General features: G+C 41.9%; 1 protein-coding gene across 1 annotated transcript; it reads left to right on the plus strand.

Moving 5' to 3' along the window:
* Positions 1-17,861: 17,861 nt before the first annotated feature.
* On the plus strand, positions 17,862-22,666 carry LOC119140758 (GTP-binding protein Di-Ras2-like). Its single transcript, XM_037372331.1, has one exon. The coding sequence runs from the start codon at positions 18,917-18,919 to the stop codon at positions 19,514-19,516; it is 600 nt and encodes a 199-aa protein (XP_037228228.1). The 5' UTR covers positions 17,862-18,916; the 3' UTR covers positions 19,517-22,666.
* The last annotated feature ends 4,029 nt before the right edge of the window (positions 22,667-26,695 follow it).

Genomic DNA, 26,695 nt, shown 5'->3' on the forward strand with positions numbered 1-26,695 from the left:
TACCTGATACAGCTAATACTCCCAATTCAATGCACTCAATATTAAAAAACGTTAATAAATATGTTAAGGACAACTTTGTGCAAAATAAAAACATAATTCAATGTTATTTATATTTCATCATTTAAATACCCAGGGAACTGCTGTATTTGTATTACCAACAGAGGTAGAATTAGCCAGCTTTGCAATTACCTAAAAACTTGTAACATTAGCTCAGTTAATTTGATGGTCTCTAATCCCAGTTGGAAGGTCTGTTTTTAAACAAGACAGTGCCATCACTTAAGTGAAAACATAATTTTTTTAAAAAATGGAGATTGTGATACAATATTGGCTTTCTGGAAAAAACCACAGTACTAAAGTACCCTTTCTCCCCCCCAATACATTACCAACTTAATCAGACTTCTCTTTCTAACATTAATTTATTTCCTGTTTATATTTCTTGCTATCAAATTATCACTTATTTTTCTGTTGAAGTGTTTACTGACTATATTTAAAGACACACTTTATGATCCTCCCACTTTTCATCATACTGTTATCCCAAATCTGGGTTCTTCACCCTGTGCAAGAGCCCATCCACACAGAATTTTTTCATGTCTGCGCAGAGATAGGTGCTAGGTTGTAAATCCACAAAGCTAGCACACCACTTAACACACGGCAAAATGTTTTATACGCTTTAAACAATTGTTTACAATTACATTTAGTCACACTAAATTCTCATTAGTTCTTATGAGCCTCATTGTTCTTTAAAGGTAAGGTATTCTTTCTTTTCACTAGGCATGTTCTGCGGGGGGGGCTTTGTTATTGTCGGCTTTTTTTGCTCGAGGGTGTATCTTTTAGTATGCTAATTAGAATAGTTCACACATAGGTCAAATAATTTTCTGTTTGGCCTTATTAACCATTTGGTTCTCCTTAAACTCATCCTGTTATTTCTTAGCTTGAGGTATTTATGATATCTATTCTCTCTCCCAAGGCCTCTTGTTAACTGTTTGTAAGGGTTAATTAGCATCGTCTGTTTTTTAAATTCCTTTGACTTTTTTTCATTATAGTATTTATGCATTTCTTTAAAGAAAATAGTTCTTGCATCAAATCCCCCTTTGAGACTGTGTAAGGGAAGAATTTATATTTTTCCTTTATATTAGACTCAACTTGTCATTAGTTGGCCCACCCAAGATAAAACAATGTCTTCACACACATTGAGTTAGCACGTATATACTCACAAATATTGGAACCCCTATTGGCATGCAGGATCACACTCCACAACCCTATCAGATTGCAAAATAAGTATATATGCACTGAGCACGTGGGGAGGGTGGGGTGTGTTAGTCCCACCAAAGCCACAGCAACTTGCCTAATTTATACAAACAAATGTTACATATACACAAGATTTCCAAATATGCCTATACATATACATAACCTAGCCTCACTTTCATATTAAACTAGCTCCCAGAAGTCCTTTCCATAAGTCCCTCCCAACTGTGCATGTGTAGTGCCCTCTTGGTGGGGGCCACGGGGAGGAAGGCTGGTAGTCCCCTCACTCTGAACTTTTTGCCTTCTGTCTTTGAGCAAACTCAGTTGTTCCCTGACCTTTGTCTAAACTAGAGTGGTTTTGTAGCGGAATGAAGGCAGTGGGTTGATCAGCATTGATAACATGCAGCTGTGCCTTGCCTCAGCGGCAGTGGTTGATTGACATGGATGATGCAGGTGTAGCTCATTCCTAAGTGGTTAAATAGCCCTGAGGATGGGGTGGTGTCAGATTGAGGGAGAGCAGCAGTGTGGTCTGGCCTTTGGAGGAAAGAGCTACAGCATGGGCAGTAGAATCTGACTGGTGATGAAAGCCTTGTTGCAGCCTACTATTTGTGCTGCAGCAATTGGTGCTCTGTGTGAGGCTGAGTTGGATTCAGACTACAACAACTGGTGCCCAGCATAGCTGAGACAAGTGGGAGAACCTGTGACCCGTAACAGACACTGTGATAGGAGAGCTGTTGACAACATTGATGTGGGTGTATTGTAATATTTGTTGTCTATCTTAACTCAAACAGCAACTTTTGGTGCTCAATGTAGATGGGGACTAATTGATATGGGTGCAGAAAAAGAAAATGCTATGTTAACAATGCTTAGAGACATAATTGAAAAAAGAAGTGTAAGTATAACAAGAAGGCAATAAGAACTTTGCTAGCATGGTGCAAAGTAAATGATGTGTTAATTATGCCAAAAAAATGTCTCCAGTGTTCAGACATGGCAAAATGCTGGAAAATCTCTTTTTGAGGCTGCCTCGAGGGTGATAAAATTGCAATAACATTGCTAACAACATGGAGATTAGTCTTAGAGCTACTAGAACAATTAAATGTGGACAGGAGACAAATTCTATATTTGCAATGCTTATGGATATATTTGAAAAAAGAGGTGTAAAATATGACAAAAGGCAATAAGAATTCTGCTAGTATGGTTAAAAAGTATGATTTGCCAGTTACAGTGAAAAAGGTTTTCAGCATTCAGACATGGCAAAGCATTGGAAAGGTACTTCTTGAGGCTGCTTTGAGAGGAGACAAAATTGCTACAGCTTTGTTAACAGCATGGAGACTGATCATAGATTCGCTAGAACAATCAGATGTGGACAGTGAGACAAACCCTGTATTAACAATGCTAGTAGACATATCTGTAGGTAAAGGCATAAAGTATGATGAGATTGTAATAAGAACTCTGCTAGGGTGGTGTAAAAGGAATAATTTGTCCATTGGAGTAAAAAATGTCTCCAGCATTCAGGTATAGCAAAGTACTGGATTGTTACTTTTGGGGGCTGCCACGAGAGGGGACAAATTGCTACAGTGTCATTGGCATCATGGAGGTTGGTCTTCAATTTACTAGAACAATCAGAAGCAGACAAGGAGACAAAGGCTGCGGTTGAAATAGCCACATCCCTGGTTGCAGAGATGATGCCCAATAAGGTACTTTCGGCACCATCGGATTCTCTGCCATCACCTGATTCACGCAGTCAAGGCCGGCAGGAGGAGCAGAGCGGTGCCGGGTCAAGTGGACAGAGTTGGTTCCCTTTGGAGTGGCAGGGAGATCTGGTCATTGTCCCATTGCCTGACTGTGATCCCAAGCCATCTGTGATAGATTTATCGGAGGAGACCTTGGGTCGTGTTCAACAACCAGCCCAAATTACAGCATCGGGACCAGATCCTGCCAAATTCTTGAAAAAGATGCGGGAGCAAACACTTGTGGAAGGGGATATCTGTGTTCAACTGCCATGGGGGGCAGGGTGTTAGCCTGCCCAGTGCTTTGGAAAGGGATGGTAAAGATTCCCCCCCCGAGCAGGGAACCTTTTAACTGGGGAGTGATAAAAGACTTAAGACCAACCTGTATACAGTGTGGAATAGGCTCACCTTATGCTCAGTTGTTGTTACGTAGTATTTTCACAGCAGAGATTACTGCTCATGATTGACGTTCAATTGTGCAAATTATATTGACCCCTATGCAAATGTTAATGTTTGAGTCAAATTGGAGGCACTTTGCAAATGAGCAATCACTGATGAATTTAGAATACCTCCAGGATGATCCACGTTTTGGGACGGGGATTCCACAATTGATGGGGGAGGCTCCAGTTAATTCTCCTCAGTTACAAGCTCGCTTACATCCTTTAGTCCTGCAGCAGGGAAAAGTTAGCTCTCCAAGATTTATTGCAGGTCCCGGATCATGGTGCTCCACAACAGTCATGGACCACAATAAAACAAGGCCCAAACGAGGGATATGTGTCATTCCTGGATAGGTTGAGAGACACCTTGGACAAGCAAATACAGAATGGGGCAGCTAAGGAAGCATTGTTAGTTCAATTAGCTAAGGACAATGCAAATGAGGATTGTAGAAAGATGATTGCAGGCATGGCGAATCGTAATCCCACTTTAATAGAATTAATGGATGTATGTGGGAAGGTGGGAACTGCTGTCTTCCGAATGGAGCGTCTGGCAAAGACCTTTGCTGATGCAGTCAGGGTTGTCTGCCGTTGTTACACATGTGGGCAAGAAGGTCACCTAAAGAGATCGAGGCTGGGAAGGACTGATGGCTCTGGTTTGGTATGCTGTTGATGTAACAAACCAGGGCGTTTTGCAAAATACTGTAGATCTAAATTTAACACTCAAGGACAGTTGCATTCTGTTGCCACCTGCAAGTAGGGAAACAGGGGGAGGAATGTGGGGGGGTGGAAACAGTGTGATGATACAAGTGAATCCTCCACAACAATTCCAGGCTTATGCAGTCAACTCGCAGCCCGAACTTCAGGGAGCGCTGGATTGGATGTTACCACAGCAGCCGCCATCACAATAGAGGATGATAAAGTACGTAAGGTCCCACTAAATGCTGTGGGACCCATCAGCAATAAATTGAGTGTGCTGTTGCTTGGATGCTGTAGTGTAACGTTACAAAGTTTGTTTGTCTTGCCAGGAGTCATTGATGCTGATTATATGGGTCAGATTGAAGCAATGGTGTGGACACACACACACACCACCACCAACACCCCCCCGGTGTCAATTCCTGAAGGTAGTTGGATTGCACAATTAATTCCTTTCTGGGTGCAAGTTAATTATGCCCATGACAAAGTCCAGGGCAAAGAAGGGTTTGGTTTGACAGGAACACCACAAATTTTCTGGACTCTGAGTGTATAAAATGCTTGACCAACTCTAACCTGTAAAATCACCTTTGCCAAAGGGACCCCTTCCGCAATATGGGTGACTGGAATGATTGACATGGGAGCAGATGTAACTATTATATCTGTGTGCATCTGGCCTTGTTCTCGGCCTGTCTGTTTGGCAGGTTCCATATTCGCGGGAGTGGGTGGTGTGACACAGAGTGTCCAAAATCAGTATATGGTGCAGGTTCAAAACCCTGAGGGCCAGACAGCAACAATCTGTCCCTATGAATTTGTGGGGATGGGACATTTTGGGACAGTGGGGATTCATCATTGGTACCCAGAAGGATTTTTAATAGGGGCCATTGTGATGGAGGGTGTACAAAGACCTACTCTGCCTTTGACTTGGAAGACAGATACCCCTGTTTGGGTGGAACAGTGGCCCCTCCCTGAGGAAAAATGTGTAGCCCTCCAGCAATTAGTCAAAGAACAATTAGCACAAGGTCACCTAAGAACCTTCCCATAGTCCTTGGAATACCCCTGTGTTTGTGATAAAAAAGAAATAGGGCAAATGGCGCTTGTTACAAGATTTAAGGAAAGCAAATGATGTAATGGAGGGAATGGGAGCCCTGCAATCGGGCATGCCTTCCCCGACAATGATCCTGTGAAACTGGGACATTTTGGTAATAGGTTTAAAAGATTGTTTTTTCAGTATTCCTTTACATGAAGCTGATAAATGTTGGAAGAAGGGTTCGCCAAAGTCAAGAAGACGCTCAATATGAGTTATGCATCTTGCTCAACTTTATTAGTTTCTAACACTACTTATATAGAACCAATACACATGCATATTCGTAAAGCAAAAATATAATTGGTTAGTAGTCTATAAACACGCGCGGTTCTCACACCCCTAATTATCATGACTAAAATAAGCATTCTATCCATGTAGCTAATTGAGTTGCTGTGCTTCAGCCTTGTAGTTTGTTACTCCCTATTTCCTATACCGGTCCCTATCTTTCTTGGCCCTGCACCTGCTTTCCCAGCAGCTGTATCTTGTTACAGCCACGGCCTGTTGGCATAACATAATTACTTGGTCTCAGGATTCAAGAATAGCTCAAGGCTACCTTTCTTGTTAACTTCAGCACAGCAACTTCAGTACAATTCTGATTACAGGCCTATTGTAATACCAGGCCTGGATTGTGCAGATCTTCAGAGATTCTAAAGCCATGCTTCTGCAGCCATTCTTCTGCAATTCCCCCTTTTTTCTTTTGCACAAGCCAGGCCTGATTGGTTATGTTAAAAACTAATCTCTTTAATAAAGAAAAAACACAGCTAAAAACTAAAAGCATTACTATAATGATTATAACAAAGCGTATTCCTTCCATCAATAATGTCTTTAACCAACCTGTTATGCCCAATCCTCTCAACCATTCATCAAAGGGATTATCATCAGCAAGAATATGCTTCATGTTTCCCTGCAGTTGTGACAACTTCTTGTGGATAGATATGGAATGATCGGAAAGGTTCACACAACACATCCCTTCAAAATCCTCACAACCGTGTCCATGTGCTAATAACAAAAAATCTATTGCAGCTCTATTTTGTAATGTAGCATGCCTAACACTATCTACGTCAAGCGGTAATGAACTTAAAATCTACGATGTAAGATTAAATTGCTTCTCTCCCCAACACGCTAACCTTCGTATATTCTTAGCGTTTAATGCAGTCATTGCTCCTGGCATAAATATGGAGGCTAGGACATTTGTTGTTACAGACTGCAGATCGACTCGGTCATTACATGTTTCATCAAAGGTGCGCAGTGCCCTCCGTGATCTATGAAATTGTGGAGTCATTTTCAATAAGTCTTTCATATGTGGAGCAAACAAAGTTAAACACCCTAAATAACATGGTCCACCGACAGGATTCAAAGGAATCCCTGGCCATGCTCTATCTCCACATATCAAAAAGACTCCCGGTGGCAACTGATAGCCCCCTGATACATTTACATGTAACCCTCCAGCTTTCAGTTCACCCCAGTTAGGTGAACCGGTTAAATTTTGAAACTATGTATCAAACTCCCATTCACCTTGTCATGCTAGCCACAATTGCCACGGTTCACCAAACCAAATTACTCCAGTGCCATTTGCAGGTTGAAGTGGTGGTACCGTGTCCTCGCATTCTGGCATTCCCGTTGCAGTCACGTTAACGTACTTAACAGGCGTAATGCTACCCAATAGGTCTAACTCCTGCAATGGCAAATGATATGGTCGATTCAAATTTTCAATAACCGTTTTCTGCCACGCTGCATTACGCATAGAAGGCCAAACAAATTGCCCATTCGGACTCAGGCATGTTCCCTTTTCATTGGAAGTCAGATTCACTGTTTTGACATTCCGAAAACCATCAAAGTCCGCTTCATTCTCCTGCAGGGGAATACCAATTAAGCAAGTTCTAAAGGGGTTGTCTGCTTGCTGCAAACCTAAACAAAAGTCTGTTACCCCTGTGATATTTGCCCATGTCACCCATATGTTTGTTCTAGGCAAGATGTTAAAAATACTTTGGCCAACGGGTAACACATTCATCAAGACCATAAACCAAATCCACCATTTGAGCATGCTTAAATGAAACGTTACTTTCTGTGAGCTCTCCTTGCCTTCATTCTGAGCCTTCCCCCACCTTTTGGCAGGGGCAGCATATTTTTGGGGTATAAAAATATCTTTACCACACTCCCTACTTATAATTTTAGTCTAATGTAGCAGCCCAAGGCCGTCCAAATATCTGCAAACCCGCCGCTGCCACTGTGCTCGATTTGCGCTTTCAGTAGCTTCAAACAGGGCAAACAGATCTTGAGCAAACCGGTGGTCTCCTCTAATGCCTTCTTGCAATTCCCAAAAAGGATTCCTCTCTCTAATTTTCCATTTACACTGTAAACACCCTAAATCCGTTTGCAAGGTATATACACAGACCCACCATACAAGTTTACATAAGCCACAAAGTAATAGAACCCAGCCACATTCCCTTTGTCCACAGTCACAGGCATGTAAGGAATAGTGCAGAGTTCTGTTCTCTAGTTCTGCCTGTAGCTGGTCACATGCATTCCTCGGGGAGGCCCAGATTGTCCTCTTCTGTAACAGCAGCGATGCCTCCAACACCGGAGGCTGTGTGGCTAGATGCCGCCGATGTAGCTCCCGCTGGCAAGCTTCCAGTACCAGTTTTATGATTAGTGATATCAGCATGTGTCCATTTACTGGGTGCCCATACTGGACCTGTAGGGGTGGAAACACACATATAACCTCGACCATTAAACAAAACAGGGGCAGGACCTTCCCATTCCCCTGACCACGGATTTCTATAATAAACAGATAATTCAGTTCTTGGGGCTGCAGTATTTACACAAGTAGCATGAATGATAGCTGGGGGTTCTGAATCGTCCCCAAACACACACAAGTGATTGAGAACAAACAAGGTTCTGTGTAGACGCTCCTTTGGATCTGTAATGTCCGCAAATTTCTGCAGATAGTCCTTCAATGTCCTGTTTGTTCTTTTGACGATGGCTTGTCCCGTGGGAGAATGAGATATTCCAGTTTTATGCTGTACTCCCCACGTAATAAGAAATTTCCGCAGAATTTGACTGACATAGGCAGGACCATTATCCGTCTTAGTCTGTTCTGGAACTCCCATGACGGCAAAACAGGCTGTTAGATGTTTACACACATGCAAGGCTCTTTCCCCAGGTTGCACAGTTGCCCAAATAAATTTTGAATAGGTGTCTACCGTGACGTGTACATATTTCAACCTGCCAAATTCAGGAACATGAGTGACATCCATCTGCCAGACCTCTAATGCCCTCAGGCCTCAGGGATTGACCCCCATCCCTAGGCCAGGGCCATGGTGACTGCACTGCGAGCAACTCCTAACAATACCCTGTGCCTCAGCATATGTCAGCCGAAATTGTCTTTTTAATCCCTTAGCATTTTGATGGAACTGAGTGTGGGAGATTCGTGCGGCTTCAAATTGATTGACGGGTGCAGTTCGTGTCAGGCTAACCAATTGATCTGCTCTGTGATTACCTTCTCCTAAGCCTTCCTGCCGTTTGTGGCTTCTGATATGAATGATACAGTATGGCGCAGATCTCTGCCTTGTAGCTCGTTGAAGTTGCTGGAATAATTCATTTAGTTGTGGGTTGGTTACCTCTCTCAAAAGTGAATCCTCTATCCTTTGAGCTACTCCTGCCACATATAGTGAATCGGTGACAATGTTCAACGCCACCGTGCGCCAGTTTGCTATAGCCCAACAAACTGCAAGCAGCTCCAATGTCTGTAAATTATCTGTAGGGTGGGCAACAATAATATGTTGCTGCCAGAGTTCCTTTTCCTTCCAGACCACAGCAGCCCGTTGAGTAGCCTTGCCTGCATCCGTGAATGCTGTAAGACCATCCCGAAGCGGAACAGATGAATGCTTAGGTATTTCCATCCATGAATATGTTCTCAAAAAGTGGATATCTTTCCCCTTTAGCTGTTCTCGTGATATCTGTCCAGAATATCCTAAGAGTGCCAATTGTAAAGCAACAGAGTTCCTCAAGGCCCATTCTAGGTCTGCTCCCTTCATTGGCAGGTGAATACTAAATGGTTCTTCCCCTGAAATAGCTATCATCCTATCACGACCTTTGCAAATGACTTCGGCTATTGCTTCCATGCGAGTTTGAACCATTTTCTTAGGTTGAAGGGATAAGAATATCCATTCCAAGACATAGAAGAGGTCATCTCCCCCTTTTTTCTTTTGCCACTGCATGATAACAGCAAAAACAGAGACAGGGCGAGAAACCACCAGTAGTTGAAGGGGGAGGGTAGCATCTCGTCGAGCTGCCCATCGTGCTGAGACCAGGTGCCCAAGATGCTGGATACATTTCCGTTGGTCATTAGTGAGGCGAATGGACTTAGCTGCATCTGTGCCTTGTAAAAGAGGCCGTAGGGGAGCTAGATCTTCATTAGTAATGCCCAGAAGGGGACGTACCCCGTACCCATTGTAAATCCCCCATCAGTGTCTGCGCATCAGTAAGGGTTTTAATCTCAGTGGCAATGGTGGTTTTCTGTGGCGTTATTATGCTGTCATTAATCTTCCATCCCAGGTATCGGAACGGAGATTGTTTTTGAATCTTTTCTGGTGCCACTTGTAATCCCGCCCGTCCAATCATTTGCATAAGGTGTTGTAGGTTTTGTTCTGTAAAGGGCTGTGGTTGAGCTACTAAAATATTGTCCATATAATGATAAATGAGAGCATGCGGCCACTGTTGACGTAAGGGCTGTAATGCTGCAGCGACGAAAAGTTGACACATGGTAGGACTGTTGCGCATTCCCTGTGGAAGGACCACCCATGCATAACGGTGAGCTGGCCGATCCTTGTTAATCGCTGGCAAGGTGAAGGCGACGCGCGGTGTATCTGAGGGATGTAGAGGTATGGTAAAGAAACGGTCCTTTAGGTCTACAATTAATAAGGCCCAGTCTTTAGGTATCATAGTAGGAGTTGGTAATCCGGGCTGGAGCGCTCCCATGGCTCGCATTTGTTCATTCACCTTGCGTAAGTCATGAAGTAAGCAAAACTTTCCAGACATTTTCGGTATAACAAAGATGGGGGTATTCCAAGGGCTAGTGGATGGCTTAATATGGTGAGCATTCAGTTGTTCTTGTACCAGCTGATGCGCTATCTGCAGCTTCTCTTGTTGTAGTGGCCACTGCTCCACCCAGACAGGCTCATCTGTAAGCCAGGTGAGTTTTAGGATGGGAGGCTGCCCCGCAGGGGCCGCTGCCAGAAAACCGTACCAGGGGTAGTTAACACTACTCCCAAATGAGTCATTATTTCGAGGCCGATGAGGGCAGAGATGCCATCTGGTAAAGGCAAAATCAGTACATGTGCTGATGCTATTTTGTCTTCCACTTGAATAATGATCGGCTCCGTGCTAGAATGTGGGAGAGAGACGCTTCCGATGCCGCTGACTCCTTCTGCAGCCGGTCTAGTAGGCCAATGTCTAGGCCATACATGGCGGGTGACGATAGTAACATCAGCTCCTGTATCAAAAAGTGCAATAAAAGTACAAGTTTCGTTTCCCCTCCGTAACGTGACTCTGGCTTCTGGGCGGTTGTTCATTGACATAGTAAAGCATACAAGTTCGTTTGTAGAGCCAAAGCCGTTATTGCTACGATTCGGTAAAGAGTCACAAGGTGGCGCACATACGCTATCAGTGAAATTTCTCATGGGAACTAATTGAGCAATTTTACTGCCGCGCGGTATGTGGAGAGGCGGATACAATGTGTAAGCCACAATAATAATCTGTCCTGTATAATCAGCATCAATAAGCCCCGGAATTACAAAGATACCCTTTAGTCCAGCCGAAGATCGGCCTAAGAGGAGAGTTCCAAATCGGTGACACGAGGAGTGTACGGGGCCAAAGGTCGTGGTTGGAATCTTTTGCGGTGTCGTGTCAAACAGAGTGACATCTACTGCTGTTGCCAAGTCGAGTCCCAAGCTTCCCCGGGTTGCTGGGAGACCGGGGTCTGCGGCGGCGGGGTCTGCGGTGGCGGAACTACTTTTGTCTGCACGCGGCCGCTGTTCGCGCTGCGCTTGTAGTTTCCCAGACGCCAACAGAATTTAGTAGCATGAGAAGTAGTTCCGCAATGTTCACACCATACAGACACCGAGCAGTTACGGCGCTGATGACCTCTCCCCCCACAGAGAAAACAAGGTCCCGTATAAAACTTTTGCGGAGTTCGCGGTCACACAGTAGGTTTAAGTACAGCAGCCAGTGCCTGGGTATGGTTTTGTATGGCTGTGGATACAGCAGAACTTACAGCGTTAGAGACGAAGGCGGCCTGCTGGGCAGATGCGCTGTGTACCATCCGCTCCAGCATGTCCTCCACCGTGGCCGTTCGGGGAAGGGAGGACAAAATCGTTTTGGCCCATGGATTAGCATTTTCAAAAGCTAGCATCTGGAGCATTTGTACCTTAAGGTCCTCTGTCATATTGTAGGTTTGGTCTAAGGCTTGCACTAGCCATTTTACAAAACTATCAAAGGGCTCCGTCACTCCCTGTTTCACCGCCGTAAAGGAAGGGGCCTTACGGTCCGAGGGAACAAGCATCAGGGCGTGCCGTGCAGCCAGGGCAGAGGCACTATGCATTTCCATAGAAAACATTAATTGTACCTTAGGGTCAGCATAAATGTCCCGACCTAGCAGCATGTTCTCCTTAACATCGCACAGGGGATGCCCCTGAGCCCTGGGCTGCAGCAAAGTCTTACGCACTTGTTGTTCCCATTCCTTTTCAAAAAGTAAATACTGCGCCGGAGTAAGAAGCAACCTAGCCAGCGAAGCACAGTCACCGGGTGTCATAATTTCCGAGTCAAAAAAATAAGTCAACAAGTGTTTGACCGGTTCAGATTGTAATCCATATTGTGTAACGGCTTGTCGCAGCTGCTGCATAAATTTCCAATCAAAAGGTTTCCACACAGCGGCCGCTGAACCAGCAGGTAAAGCAGTAGTTCGCACTGGACAAGCAACAGCAGAAGCAGCTTCCCACTCTCCCTCCAATATAGCGTCCCTTACAACCCCAGACCAATGACTGTCAGGAGCGGCAGGGTGGAGGATAACACCCTCCTGGGTCAGGATCTGAACATCACGACCGGCAGTAGGCAGATGGCATTCAGTCAATCGCTGCTGCAAGCGGTTTAGGGTCCGGTCGGAGGGTTTGGTTCGGGGACGGGGGATCGGGGCAGGTGCAGGTGGGGTGGGTTCAGTGTCTTCAGCAGACTCCGCGTTCTCATTCAGAGGCGCACTCGGACCCGCCGTAGTACCCTCGTCCTCATCTAACAGGGGGGACGGCTCTCGGTAGCTGTCAGGGCGGCGCGGAGTACCCGATGCGGCGGCACCCTCCGGAGATGGTGTCGGGTTTAACAGCTCGGTCGCAGATTTTTTAATGGGCACAATTATGCCTTTCACAGATGGAGCGCCGAGACTAAACAATTGGGAAGACTGTGACTCGGCTTCCTGACCGAGGAGGTCTGAGGCAGCCATAGCCATTTTTTTTCCGCAACTAGGGATCGTAAATGATTTATGACCTCCCAGCAGGCAATCCCCAAGTCCTTGGCCGATTTACTGCTGCTAAGGATCGCATCGCAAAGGGAATCCCCGACCTCTCGCCACTCAGTCACACTAAACAGCAATTGCGGGTCTTTTAAGTGTCCTTTTTCATTCGCCCACCTACAGAGCTCATGGAGCTTCTTAGTGCTCACGCTAGCCTCTCACTTAGCAAGAATATCAGATAATAGCGTGAGTGCCGCTTCTCTTTCCATCATCGAGGAAAAAACGGTCTTACCGGTGCAGGTCCGTGCACGACGTCAATGCCGGATTCAGACGCCTTTACTCCTTACGGACGTCTTCCTGCTCGAACTCTTCACAGCGACTCCCAACTTTGCAAAGCCCACCGTCGCGATGCAAAGGCAGAGTTTTTCCAGCAATTATCAGCTTTCCCGTTGTTCGGGCGCCAATTGTTGGAAGAAGGGTTCGCCGGAGTCAAGAAGACGCTCAATATGAGTTATGCATCTTGCTCAACTTTATTAGTTTCTAACACTACTTATATAGAACCAATACACATGCATATTCATAAAGCAGAAATATAATTGGTTAGTAGTCTCTAAACGCGCGCGGTTCTCACACCCCTAATTATCATGACTAAAATAAGCATTCTATCCATGTAGCTAATTGAGTTGCTGTGCTTCAGCCTTGTAGTTTGTTACTCCCTATTTTCCTATACCGGTCCCTATCTTTCTTGGCCCTGCACCTGCTTTCCCAGCAGCTGTATCTTGTTACAGCCACGGCCTGTTGGCACAACATAATTACTTGGTCTCAGGATTCAAGAATAGCTCAAGGCTACCTTTCTTGTTAACTTCAGCACAGCAACTTCAGTACAATTCTGATTACAGGCCTATTGTAATACCAGGCCTGGATTGTGCAGATCTTCAGAGATTCTAAAGCCATGCTTCTGCAGCCATTCTTCTGCAGGTAAATGTAAATTTGCTTTTTCCATACCTAGCAGAAACAATATGACTCCTTGTAAGCGATACCAATGGACGGTGTTGCCACAGGGTATAAAAAACAGTCCTGCTATATGTCAATGGTATGTAGCAAAGGCATTGTCACCTGTATGGGAACAATTTCCACAAGTATATTGTTATCATTATATGGATGATATTCTTGTATCAGCTGCAAATAAGTCTGAGCTTCAACAAGTGTATCCAGTTTTGCAGCAGTTGTTGGCCACCTTTGGGCTACGTATAGCACCAGAAAAGACTCAACAACAAGCCCTGTGGAAATACTTGGGAGTTAAAGTGCTAGATCAGATGCTTGAGCCACAGTCTATCCAGCTCTGATTAAATGTCAGAACCCTAAATGATTTGCAAAATTTATTAGGGACCATAAATTGGGTAAGGCCATACTTGGGCCTTACAACAGACCAATTGTAAACCACTCTTTGATCTATTGAAGGGTGACACTGATTTTAATGTTTTTGCAATCACTAACTAAGGAAGCCACCTCAGCCCTAGAGAGTGGCCAATGGTCTGCAACAAAAAAGGGTACACTGTGTAGACTTAGAAACTCTAAGTTTATATGTTGCCACTGCTAACTATCATCCCATGGGACTGTTGGGCTAATGGAATGAGTGCTGACAATATCTGCTACATGTCTTAGAGTGGTTATTTTTATCTGTACAACCACGGAAGACAGTGAGCATGCAGACTGAACTAGTATCAATAACCATCACCAAAGGATGTACATGGTGTGTTCAGTTCACTGGCCGAGATCCCAATTACTTGATAATTCCCACTGAATGCAATTATGTAAGCTTGTGTTTGGCAAACAGTTTACCGTTTCAGTTGGCTCTGGAAGGATTCAAGGGACAAATATCCTAGCATCTTCCCAGTCATAAATTATTACAAACTTATTCGGACATACAAATACTTCAAAAGCCGCTGGCAGCAGATGGTCCAGTGCAAGGCCCTACAGTTTTTACAGATGGTTCTGGGAAATCAGGAAAGGCAGTGATCATTTGGCATGATGGGAAGCAATGGCAAGAATTGATACACTTGACACAGGAATCACCTCAATTGGTTGAACTTAGTGCTGTCATTGTTGCCTTTAAAATGTTTTCTTGATGTGCTGTAAACATTGTTACAGACTGCTTATGTTGCAGATGTTGCGTGACGCATTGACTGCGCACTGCTTAAGGAGGTAAATTCAGAACAACTATTTTTTTTATTAAAAACATTATGGGTAATAGTGAGTAGACGTACACATAGATATTACATCCTGCACATCCGTAGTCACACTGGATTGCCAGGATTCATCTGTGAAGGAAATGCCCATGCTGATGCTCTTGCAGCTCCCACTTGGACTCCTCCAGTGCCAGATCTGATACGACAGGCCCTCATGTCTCATCAATTTTTCATCAGGGGGCTTGGGCACTGGTCTGTCAACTTAAAATATCTTTTGTGGATGCAAAATCCATCATTGCTGCTTGGGTGATTGGGTCCCAGACTGACGTTTCCATGAGGAGTCAATCCATGAGGATATCAGTCCTTGGATCTGTGGCAAACTGATGTTACACATGTGCCTTCTTTCGGTTGTTTACAGTATGTTCATGTCTCTGTTGATACCTTCTCAAAAGTTGTGTGGGCATTGGCCCATACTGGGGAGAAGGCTCTGGATGCCATTTCACATCTTCGACAGGCTTGGGCTGCTCTGGGGGGTTCCAAAGCATCTAAAGACAGGCAATGGGCCAGCATATTCATCTGCACGCATGGCCAAGTTCCTTGCCTCTTGGGGGGTGGAACATGTTACTGGCATCCCGCATTCCCCAACTAGCCAAGCCATTGTGGAACATGTTCATCGTACTTTAAAGCTAATTCTTGAAAAACAAAAAGGGGGGAATGGGTTCTGAGACTCCGCATGCTCGTCTCTGAAATGCTGTGTATATGTTGAATTATTTGATTGTGCCGGCTGGGAAAGAATGTCCTGTGATTATCTCGCATTTCTTGTCTTTGCAGGGAGGAGATCCTCCTAGCTGAGCAAAGGTCTTAATGCAAGACCTACAAATGGGAAAATGGACAGGCCTGTGGGATTTAATTACCTGGGGTTGAGGGTATGCTTGTGTCTCCACAGATGCAGGGCCACGGTGGTTTCCCGCTAGGTGTGTTAAGCCTGTTTTAGATCCTAGAATTGACAAGAGGACATCAGATACCGGCTGTTCCACAGAACCCTTGAGAGGGGAGTCACAACATCTGAGTGACCCTGATGCGGTGGCTGAATCAGATGTAGCTTTGTGTCTTCTTAATTCAACCTGAACAGCCTTTCCACACATCCTGCCAAGGGCCCTGCAATGGATGACAGACATAGCCTTATTGGTTAAAAACAAAAAAGGGGAATTGTAGAGGAATGAAGGCAGTGGGTTGATTGGCATTGATAATATGCAGCTGTGGCCTTGCCGCAGAGGCAGTGGGTTGATTGACATGGATGATGTGCAGGTGTAGCTTGTTCCTGCTAAGTGGTTAAATAGCCCTGAGGATTGGGGGAGAGGGGGTTGGATGGGGGTGTAGTGTGGTCTGGCCTTTGGAGGAAGGAGATACAGTAGGGACAGTAGAATCTGACTGAGGGTAAAAGCCTTGTTGCAGCCTACTAGTTTGTGCTGCAACAGAATGAATTGTCCCAAATGATTTTTTTTCTGGAACCTTTAACTAAATTTTTCATAGGAAAGGAAGCTAATATTTCTAATATTATGTATTCATATTTCACAACATTGCCATTTTTCTTCTAGTATGTAATACTGATGCTTGCTCAATTAAACCTACTAATACAAAGTATTAAGGGGAAAAAACCTGAAGATTTGGAACCAGTCCTATATACTGAGTCAAATATTTCACAGTAAATACTGTTTCAAGTGCATAAACAGCCTGATACTTGCATGCAGCCTGGGAGTTGGAACATTCAAATGCAGCTTATTTCTTATTACAGAATAGTTACTGAGATACATTGCAAATTAAAAGCAATCCAGTGTAGTGGTGTCCTCTTAAATCAAAATTGCAAAACAAGTAAAAGAGAAGTAGATGAAAACTTAATACCAAGTTGAAAGTGGTGATTGTGTTAAGGCATCTTTGAGCCAAAATTTTTATAGCAATTTTTAAAGTAAGTGAAGTCTGACAGAATAGTACGCAATCCATTGCAATGAGATGGTCTCTGCTTTATCACAGATGATAGTGGGATGTTTACATGGATAGATGTGTTGGTTAGCACAAAACTGAAACATCAGGTGAACCTCAAAGGAAACCAGGACCAATCCTAGTAAAAGCTTTAGAAACAGCAGTATCAGCTTATATCTGGAGGATATAAATATATCTGAAGAATATACATTTGAAGGATGGGGAGTTGCCCTTTATGTGAGTGAGCAGTTGGAATGCATGCAGCTCTGCCTGGGGATGGATGAGGAGCCAACTGAGACCTTATGGGTAAGGATTAAAGAAAAGGCTAGGATGAGTGATGTTGCAGTGAGTGTCTGCTATAGGCTACCTGACCAGGAAGAAAACATGGATATATACCTCTACAGACAGACAGGAGCAGCCTGGGTTATCTACTACCCAGGCAACATTGCAACAGGTAAATTCAGTCACCTGTCCACTAAGGCCCATGGAAAAGCTAATGGTATTTCACTTACAGTCTCCCTTATTAAATCAGTACATTTTCCTCAGAATAAATATGGGTGCAGAAAATTTTGCAGTTTGTTCAATGCATACTGTTTTTATAATGCTAGATTTAGCTTTGGTATGAAGAGTAAGGATATCCTAAACTTTTTGCCTTTTAGTGTTTAATTTTTTAGTGTTTATTTGCTATAGATATCACTAAACATAAAAATATAATTATACATGTGTCGCGACGGAGGGAAGACACAGTCACTCAATATGAGTGATCAGCAGACTTCGTTTATTGTCCCTTACAGTCACCTTTTATGCCTTGTTATAATTAGCTCATACATATTACAAAAGTTAAGCTCATTATTGGTTAGTTGCCTAAATACCAAGCCCGCCCCTAGTTTCTCTTCTGTAGTTATCTGTTCCCACCTGCAACATTCTTTTCCCACAGCAATCTTCCTGTTATTGTGTAACTTTTGCTTTACTTCAGATAAGCTGAGAGCGATGTGCATTTTTGTCCAGCCAGCTGGACTATGTCTATGTGAACTTTTTCAGCTAGCCAGTTATCCACATACATGCTGTGCAACTAATGAACTACCACTGACGGAAAGAAGAATTTTCTGAATTTTCACATTTATTTCAATGAATTCCAAAACAATTATAGCTTGCAACCCTCATAGAACTTTGCCTTTTTTATTTGATAATGTTGTCCCTATACATGGTGCTATTTTTAGAGATAGGTTTTGGCAAACCTTCTGGGCTCATGGAGTTTTGTGACTTGATGTATGCATTTCCCTTTTACTCCAAGCTTGATAATATGAGCCACTTCAAAATATTGTAAAGTTGCCTGCACAACCTTTCTTTTAAATGTAGGATGTCTCCATTTGAATATCATCTACTGTGAAATAAAAAATAGAACAGTAGGATAAATTGAACACAAAACATTTCAGTTTACCAAAGTGCACTCTTTGATCTGAAACCAAAGTGGAAAAACACATCAAAGTTGGGCGCATGCTCCCAGAAAGTCAGAAAGCAAAACATACTTAATGCTATTGCTGAAGAATCCACAGATACCTCTTACATATCCCTAACAATGTTTTCCATGTGTCTACCATTGTGCTTCAATGATGATTTGTGGAGCCTTGTTTTACAGAGAAAAGAGTAGTTCATTAGCCTCTATATTTTGTTCAGTACTTGGCCTTGCTGACAGATCAGTTCCCAGATGAACAGATGTAGCTTTTTATTCTGGGGACATTAGTGAATACTTATATCACAACCTTAATTTAAAATAAGGTGTAAAGTGATGAAGATGGTCTTTTGTTAACAACCCATGATAGACTGTAAGTCTTAAACCTACTGTTGAAATAAATCATTCTATAACCTATTGCAAGTCTTCCTTAAATGTTACAACTATTATGCCAAGCACTTATGTTCCATTCCTTATTCTTATTGGAAAAGTTATCACAAAGTGCATTCCCTGCAGATACCTGGAATAATGTCTTTGTTGGTTTTGTTATTTTCTTTCCTAGATTTTTTTTCCCTTTAGCTGAGCATCAGACACACTGAGAAACATGTCTGAGCAAAGCAATGATTACAAGGTTGTTGTGTTTGGGGCTGGAGGAGTTGGAAAAAGTTCTTTGGTCTTGAGATTTGTGAAAGGCACTTTCAGAGAAAGCTACATCCCTACCATTGAAGACACCTATTGGCAGGTAATCAGCTGTGATAAAAGTATATGCACTTTGCAGATAACTGACGCTACAGGGAGCCATCAATTTCCAGCTATGCAACGTCTTTCTATTTCTAAAGGACATGCTTTCATTTTGGTTTACTCTATCACAAGCCATCAGTCTTTGGAAGAACTCAGACCCATTTATGAACAAATATGTCAGATTAAAGGAGACTTAGAAAGCATTCCAATAATGCTGGTAGGGAACAAAAATGATGAGAACCAAAACAGAGAGGTGGAGAGCAGTGAAGGAGAGGCCATGGCCAAGATGTGGAAGTGTGCCTTTATGGAGACCTCTGCCAAGCTGAACCACAATTTGAAGGAGCTATTCCAAGAGCTGCTAAACCTAGAGAAACGCAGGACTGTGAATTTACATATTGATGGCAAAAATAACAAGCAGCAGCAAAGGAAAGAGAAGCTGAAAGGCAAATGTGTGGTCATGTGAAATTGCACTACCATGAGTCAGTCATGCAGTCTTGTCAGTCTGACAATAGCATGAAACCTATAGGCAACAAGAACCATACAAGACTACTTATTAGTATTGGTTTTAAAATAAATGTTTGGAATTTGAAAAAAAAAAATGGGTTACTGTGGTTACTATGAAAAAAACCCAATGATTCAGAAATCACGTGCTCCAACTAACAGTGAAAAAAATCAGGAAGTAAAAAAAGGCAGGCCAGGATCTAATTTAATAATTTACAGAAGAAAACAAATTTCATCCTTGGCATACTGTGAAAGATTTGGGAAGTCAACTTCATAATTATTTTTGCATATAACTGTGATGGAAGGCAATGTATCTATGTAACATAATGTTGGAAGAAAACCAAACAAAAACCCATGAAGAAATCTAGAATGTATAAATGCATGCTGGATTAAGTTATCACATCCTTTAAGAATGCTGTGATCAAACAATTCTCTGCAATTTTCAGTACTGACTGCTGTGGCTGTGTGTATAAGGTAATTTCAGATTTTCCAAATAAATGAACTGTTTTGCACTAAAGGGTAGCACAGTTAAAAGGAATGGAGATTTCCTGTACCTACCACAGCATGAGATGTCTTTCTAGTATGGTGCAATGCTTGAACTGAAGGATGGGGAAAAGCCAACCCCTCTAGGAGAGAGATATAATCTCCTTTTCTTAACCCATTACTTCAAGAACAACCTGGTACCTTTTTGGCCCCAAGATATTTCAGAAGAGAAGATGTTTGCCTTTGGAGAATGTCAGATTGTATAAAAATGGTGTGCATATACCAACAGAAACTTTCCCAGAGAGGAATGGCTGGGGACTCCCCTACATATGCCTCTATGGAAAAGGCCTGGTTCAAGCACTGTTGATGTGTGTGATCAGTCAATGAACTGGAAGTCTATTGAAATGGTGGTGCTGCTGGAGGGGTGTCAGTGTAGTGCACAAATTTTTTATTCAAATTACCAGATTAGCCAAGTAAAACTTCTTTATATTACTATATTTCAATTAGAATGGTTTTGCATTTATGCTTAACATCCAATATGCTACTAGATCTATTGCTTTTACATTGTCTAAAGGGTTTTATACTGACCATTTAAACTTATGCTTTGAACTGCTGCAACTACTTATAGAACCAAGTCCTATGTCTTGAGTTGGGGCCCACAAGAGTATCTAATAGAAGATTTGCCAGGGTAAGTACTACAGGATTTATCATATTAAAAGTTGCAATCAGAATTGTGTTATAGTGCAAAACAAGGTTCAGAATAGAAAAAAAAATGGTTCAAACCACTCTGTCAGGGGAAATTGCTTTTCTCAAAATTTTTGGAAGGGAAAAAATGTATTCAATGGGAGCTTTTCTGGATCTATCACCAAAGCTTTTTTTAAAAACTAATATGAATGATTAAAAAAAATGAATAAAAAAAAAAAGACCATCAAAGATAAAAGAAGCACATACATTTTTTTAAAGGACACATCAAAATTATATAAGCTACAATTTGCACCTTATGAACTGCTTTGAAATAATAAAAACAACGCTATTTTTGAGGAATGTGTATGTCAAAATAATGTTATGGGAAAATGCAATCAAGTACTAGTATTATTAGCATGCATGCTGTTGTATTATGAATGTCCTCTAAGAGCTGTTTAAATTTAGTATTCACATTAAAAATTGTTACCTCGCTGTTCTCCAAGCTATTGCTTGCTTACCTTATACCTTCCTATCAGAAGTACAGATGTTTCATAGGTAGGTTGGTAACCTATGTTTCTTTGAGCAAGAATTGCTATTAGCACACTTTAGAAAGGAGCACAACTTTTGTCATTCACTTAGAATAATGCTGTCTTCAGTATTTGTCATTCACTCATAATGACTCAAACACTTTTATCATTCACTCTTAAGAAAACCGATTTCAAAGAGGACAGAATTTTGTGTGTATTTCATTGCATTAGAAAAGAAAATTGGAGAGAGCATGAAAAAAGCTGAAGTTATTTCTTAGCAATAAATTCCTGGCTCTTATACAGTGCTTTTTCTCCATAAGTCTCAAAGCACTTCACAAAAAGGACCGCATTGTTATCTTAACTTCACAGATGGTGAAACTGAGGCACAAAGAGGTAAAGCAACTTTAACAGAGGTTACTCAGCAGGCTAGTGACAGACCCAGGAATAAAACCAGATCTTCTTGAGTCCCAGTCCAGTGCTCTATGGTTGGTGAGAATGCTTCCTGATATTCTTATATTCTTCATATTCAGTATGTCAATAGATCAAACAGTATTTCCAGATGAGGGATGCAATGCATTTAAAAGTACTATGTTTAGTAAGACTTTTTCATGTTTATAAATTTACTCTGTTTGTAAGCAAATGTTTGAAGATTCCCATCTTTACAGTTTTGGATTCCAGTAGCAAAACTGAAAAATTGAAAGAGTGAATAGACTTAGGGAATAATGGGGCATACATGGAGGTCAACAACATAGAGGTCTCCAGCTGATGCTAATGGGCCAGTGCCAAAAGTAATGTATGGCACATGTTGTCACGATCCACTCAGTGGACTCGTGATGGTTCATTAACTATGATCTCAAAGTGCAAAAATCAAGGCAACCATGCCAAGGGTCTACGCTTCAATTAAACAGCACAATTTTATTGCTTGCCCATAAAGCGGCGTGTGATAGGTAAAAAGACAGAAAGTGAAGGAAAAGATAAAGTAAAAAAAAAAAGGAAAGAGGATTATAGCTACCACCACGTGTCCAAGGCATCCCTATGGTCCCAGGTCCAGGCAGCATCCCGCCGGTCCTTCCTATCGTCGTGATCCTTGGTGGGGGAGATCTCCTAAAATTCGGTTGCTAAAGAGTCCTCTTTTATGCTGAGCAATACACGTTGCTCCTCCTCTGGCCCATGGCTTGTTATCAGTCTCTGCCTTCTCAAGCAAGATTATCACGCATGTTATGGTTCGTTGTAACGACAACAGTTGTTATGTGACCTTATCGTAGTTGTTCCTTCCAGCGCTGGATATCAGGGAGCAGCATAGTACTCCTTGTACCATGCAGTTCTCCTTCAGGATCTCAGTGTCCATGAGGGCCACTTTCCATCTCCAGGTCTCTGTTAGCAATGTTGAGACAATATCGTTCTCTTTAGACCGACTCTTACACATGTCTAAACAGCCTGTGTGGAATAAGGCTACAGAAACTCAAACAAAAAAGGCCATATAAATACAAAGATCCTTATTATAGTATTACTTTTACTGGAGGAACTATTTACATGAATCTTGCAGAAGTAGAATATAGGGGATTTGAATTAGATTTAAAGTTTATGACTGTAATGGTATTACAGGCTGAAATTTGGCCCTTGACTTCAATGGAAGGTTCCGGATGGCAAGTGAAGAGTAATTATGTGGCAAAGGTGGAATGTAAACACGTGTTGTCGAGCCTAAGGACCATTTCCTTTAGCTCTCATTTGATGCCTCTCCTGTTACATAATAAGCCATGAATTATTTCATGGACTTGCATTTATCAAAGCAAGGACAGTACAGAAGCCATATTGTTCATGGACCACTGAACTGAAAGAGAGCATATTTTATACCCTTGCATTGTCATTGTAGTTTATACTACTAGATCTTTACATATGCGTGAGCTGGTTTAAAACGTTTGTTTTGCTATTGCTTATACAAACTTTTCTTTTTTTAAAATACAAAATACTACCAGTAAGGTAAATAAAAAAATATTGAGCTTTATTACATTTTGTGTTTTCTTTGGGAATGTGATATCAGTATAATAAACTCTTAAAAATGTAAAGAAATAACAAGACATTTTAAACATGTAAAACCTACAGTGAATTTTAGCACCTATAAAACATGACCTGGATGACTCAACTCTTCTCAACACATGACTTTTTATATGTATATGGAGTATTAAGATATGTAGTTATCATGAAAACATGTTCTTGAGATTTCATTAGCAAATATTTTATTTAAAAACTCTAGATATGTGATCTGTGCCTACAAGTTTCTGTTTCCAGTGATGTTTTGAACATAAAAAATAAAGTTTTAAATGCAAACACAAGTTTGGAAAAAGTCTTGTTGGTGCTCAAACTTCATTTATTTCATAAGTATTTTAAATAAGTCTTTCTCAAAAGTGACAAAGGCAATTTCCTAAACTGAAATAGATTCATGTATATTAGGTAGTTTCCTTAAGTCTGCAGCTATACAAATCAGATTCCTGAAAAGGGTAAGAATTAGAGCAGTGTTATCTGATCTAAAGTTTACCTTTCTTTTACTGTAGAGAGACAAATGATTACATTTTCAAAGCAATCTACCTTCTTCATAAAACCAAGACTATCACTAGGCATTTCTTCTCATCACCAAAAAATAAAATAGTCCTGGAAGCTACTCTATATTCTATTATTTACTTTTTAAAAATTACTGTTGTGAACTTAGTAAACTGAAATTTACTATATGGATATTGCAATTCCTCTTTCTTACCAAATGAGTGGTTTTAGCTTACTGATGCTTTTCTGAAATTTCCTAAACCAAATACTGCATATTATATTACCACCTGTTGCAAAAAATTTCAAATATATTACTTTAATACTTCTTGTAATTCAGAAGAGGTGGTAACATTTGTTCAGTTAAATAATAATTTCCATATGTAAGCAATAATACATACTCAGTAGAGGAAAGGATCAGTAAACAAGCATGAATACTTACACTGATAGGCATTTGAATGATTGTTGAAATATTGAGTATTGAATGTAAATTTCATATCACTGTAATTGGACATGGTAGTTAAGAAAGCTTTTGTTTTTTTGAAAACAACACCCCAGAATTCCTAATAATTCCTTTATTTCATTATGCCATCAATTACTATGTATTGTACTATTTCTGACACAGCCTATCCTGGAGTTGTGGATGTGTCAAATCAGTATCCTGGGGTTTGCACAATGCAATCAGTAATTGATTTACAGATGTTTGCCCAACATATGTTTGTACTCCACATAAACACCACAAACATTACAAAATTAGCCTGTCTCAACTTTTTGTCATCAGCTACTATTCCTGTTTCCCACTGACATATATATTCTTTGTTGACATGTTCATTCAAAGTTATGAATACATGTTTAAGCCTCATTTAGTTCACTGCCTTTTTAATTATCCTACTCACCTATGTATATTTTCTAATTAACCCACATTTATTTAATATAGTAGACATCATCTAAAGTCCAACTCCAAAAACGTTAGAATGAGGGGGAATGCAAAGCTTGAATACCTTTGAGAACTTGGACCTCAATGCTGCTTGTGAAGGATACAGACTCTTCTCAAAATTAACCAGAAAAATATAGGGTTCGTTTAGGAAAAGCATTAAGCCCTATCTGTTTTATATAGCTTGCTTAGGTTGAGCACTATTTTTTATCATAGTGGGCATATTAAGAAATTTTAATGAAACTGAAGCAAAAAGGAATATCTGTTCTTCAGTCAGATATATTTACTCCTCATTCACATGCTAGGAAATTGTCTGAAATGGATCCTACAAACACAGCTTTATTCTGATCCTCTAAAACCTGTGGATGGGAGTATCTGCCACATGGAAGCTGCAACTGTATTTGCATTGATTTCAGTAGAAAAAGCATGAAATCAAGAAGCAGAAGATGTGTTTTTCCATAAGGAGGGTATGGAAAATATATTATTTTCCATATGTAAGAGGAGGAGGATCATTTGCAAACGACTTGCAGGAAGTTTAGCTTTCAGAAAGAGATAAGGAAAGCACTGAGGTGCCAATCACTCAAGCAATATATCTGCTTTAACAGCAGCTTATGCTCAGCACTGTTGTAAAGATCCTTTGCCTCTGGTACATCCCTTCCTTACAGAATCACAGAATGGTTGAGGTTGGAAGAGACCTCTGGAGGTCGTCTGCTCAAGCAGGGCCACCTAGAGCCACTTGCCCAGGACCATGTCCAGATAGCTTTTGAATATCTCCAAGGAGGGAGACTCTACCACCTCCCTGGGCAACCTGTTCCAGTGCTCACTCGCCCTCTGTGGTGGATTGACATTGGCTGGATGCCAGGTGCCCACTTAGCTGCTCTATCGCTCCCCTCCTCAGCAGAACGGGGGGGGGGGGGGGGATAAGATGGAAAAAACCTCAAAACTTGTGGGTCAAGATAAAGGCAGTTTATTGAAGCAATAGCAAAAGTTGTACATGCAGAAGTGAAGGAAACAAAAAGATGTTATTCTCTACTTCCCATAAGCAGGCTATGTTCAGCCACTTCCCAGGAAACAGGGCTTCAGCATGTGTAGCGGTTGCTCCAGAAGACAAACGTCGTAAATAACAAATGCCCCCCCTTCCTCCTCCTTTCTCTTAGCTTTTATATCTGAGCAGACGTCATGTGTCATGGAATATCCCGTTGGTCACTTTGGGTCAGCTGTCCTGGATATGTCCCCTCCCAAGATCTTGCCTGCCTCAGCCTACTGGTGAGAGGGGGGAATGTTAGAGAGACAGCCTTGATGCTGTAGAAGCATTGCTCAGCAGTAGTCAAAACACTGGTGTGTTATCACCACCTTTCTAGCTACCAATACGAGCACAGCACTATGAGGGCTGCTGTGGGGCTCAGCCAGACACAATACACCTGCACAGTAAAAAAATGTTTCCTAATGTTCAGATGGAACCTCCTGTGTTTCACTGTGTTTCCATTGCCTCTTGTCCTGCTACTGGGCACCACTGAAAAGAGCCTGACTACATCTTCTTTGCACCCATCCTTCAGGTATTTGTATACATGTACTGGTTTTGGCTGGGCTAGAGTTAAATTTCTTCATAGTAGCTTGTATGGGGCTATAATTCAGATTTGTGATGAAAATAGTCTTGATAACATACTGATATTTTAGTTATTGATGAACAGTGCTTACATCAAGGCCTTTTCGGCTTCTCACACTTCCTCCACAAGCAAGTAGGCTGGGGGTGCAGAAGAAGTTGGGAGGGGACACAGTTGGGACATTTGACCCCAACTGACCAAAGGGATATTCCATACCACATGATATAATGCTCAGCAATAAAAGCTGTGGGAAAGAAGAAGGAAGGGGGGTTGTTTGGAGTTATGGTGTTTGTCTGCTCAAGTAACCATTAGGCATGATGGAGCCCTGCATTCCTGGAGATGGTTGAACACCAACCTGATGATGGGAAGTAGTG

The sequence above is a fragment of the Falco rusticolus genome, chromosome W (assembly GCF_015220075.1).
Source record: "Falco rusticolus isolate bFalRus1 chromosome W, bFalRus1.pri, whole genome shotgun sequence".
In the NCBI taxonomy this organism is placed as follows: Eukaryota; Metazoa; Chordata; class Aves; order Falconiformes; family Falconidae; genus Falco; species Falco rusticolus.

What these genes read in the sequence shown, in the direction of transcription:
- LOC119140758 (XM_037372331.1), top strand. Translation starts at nt 18,917, where the DNA reads ATGTCTGAGCAAAGCAATGATTACAAGGTTGTTGTGTTTGGGGCTGGA.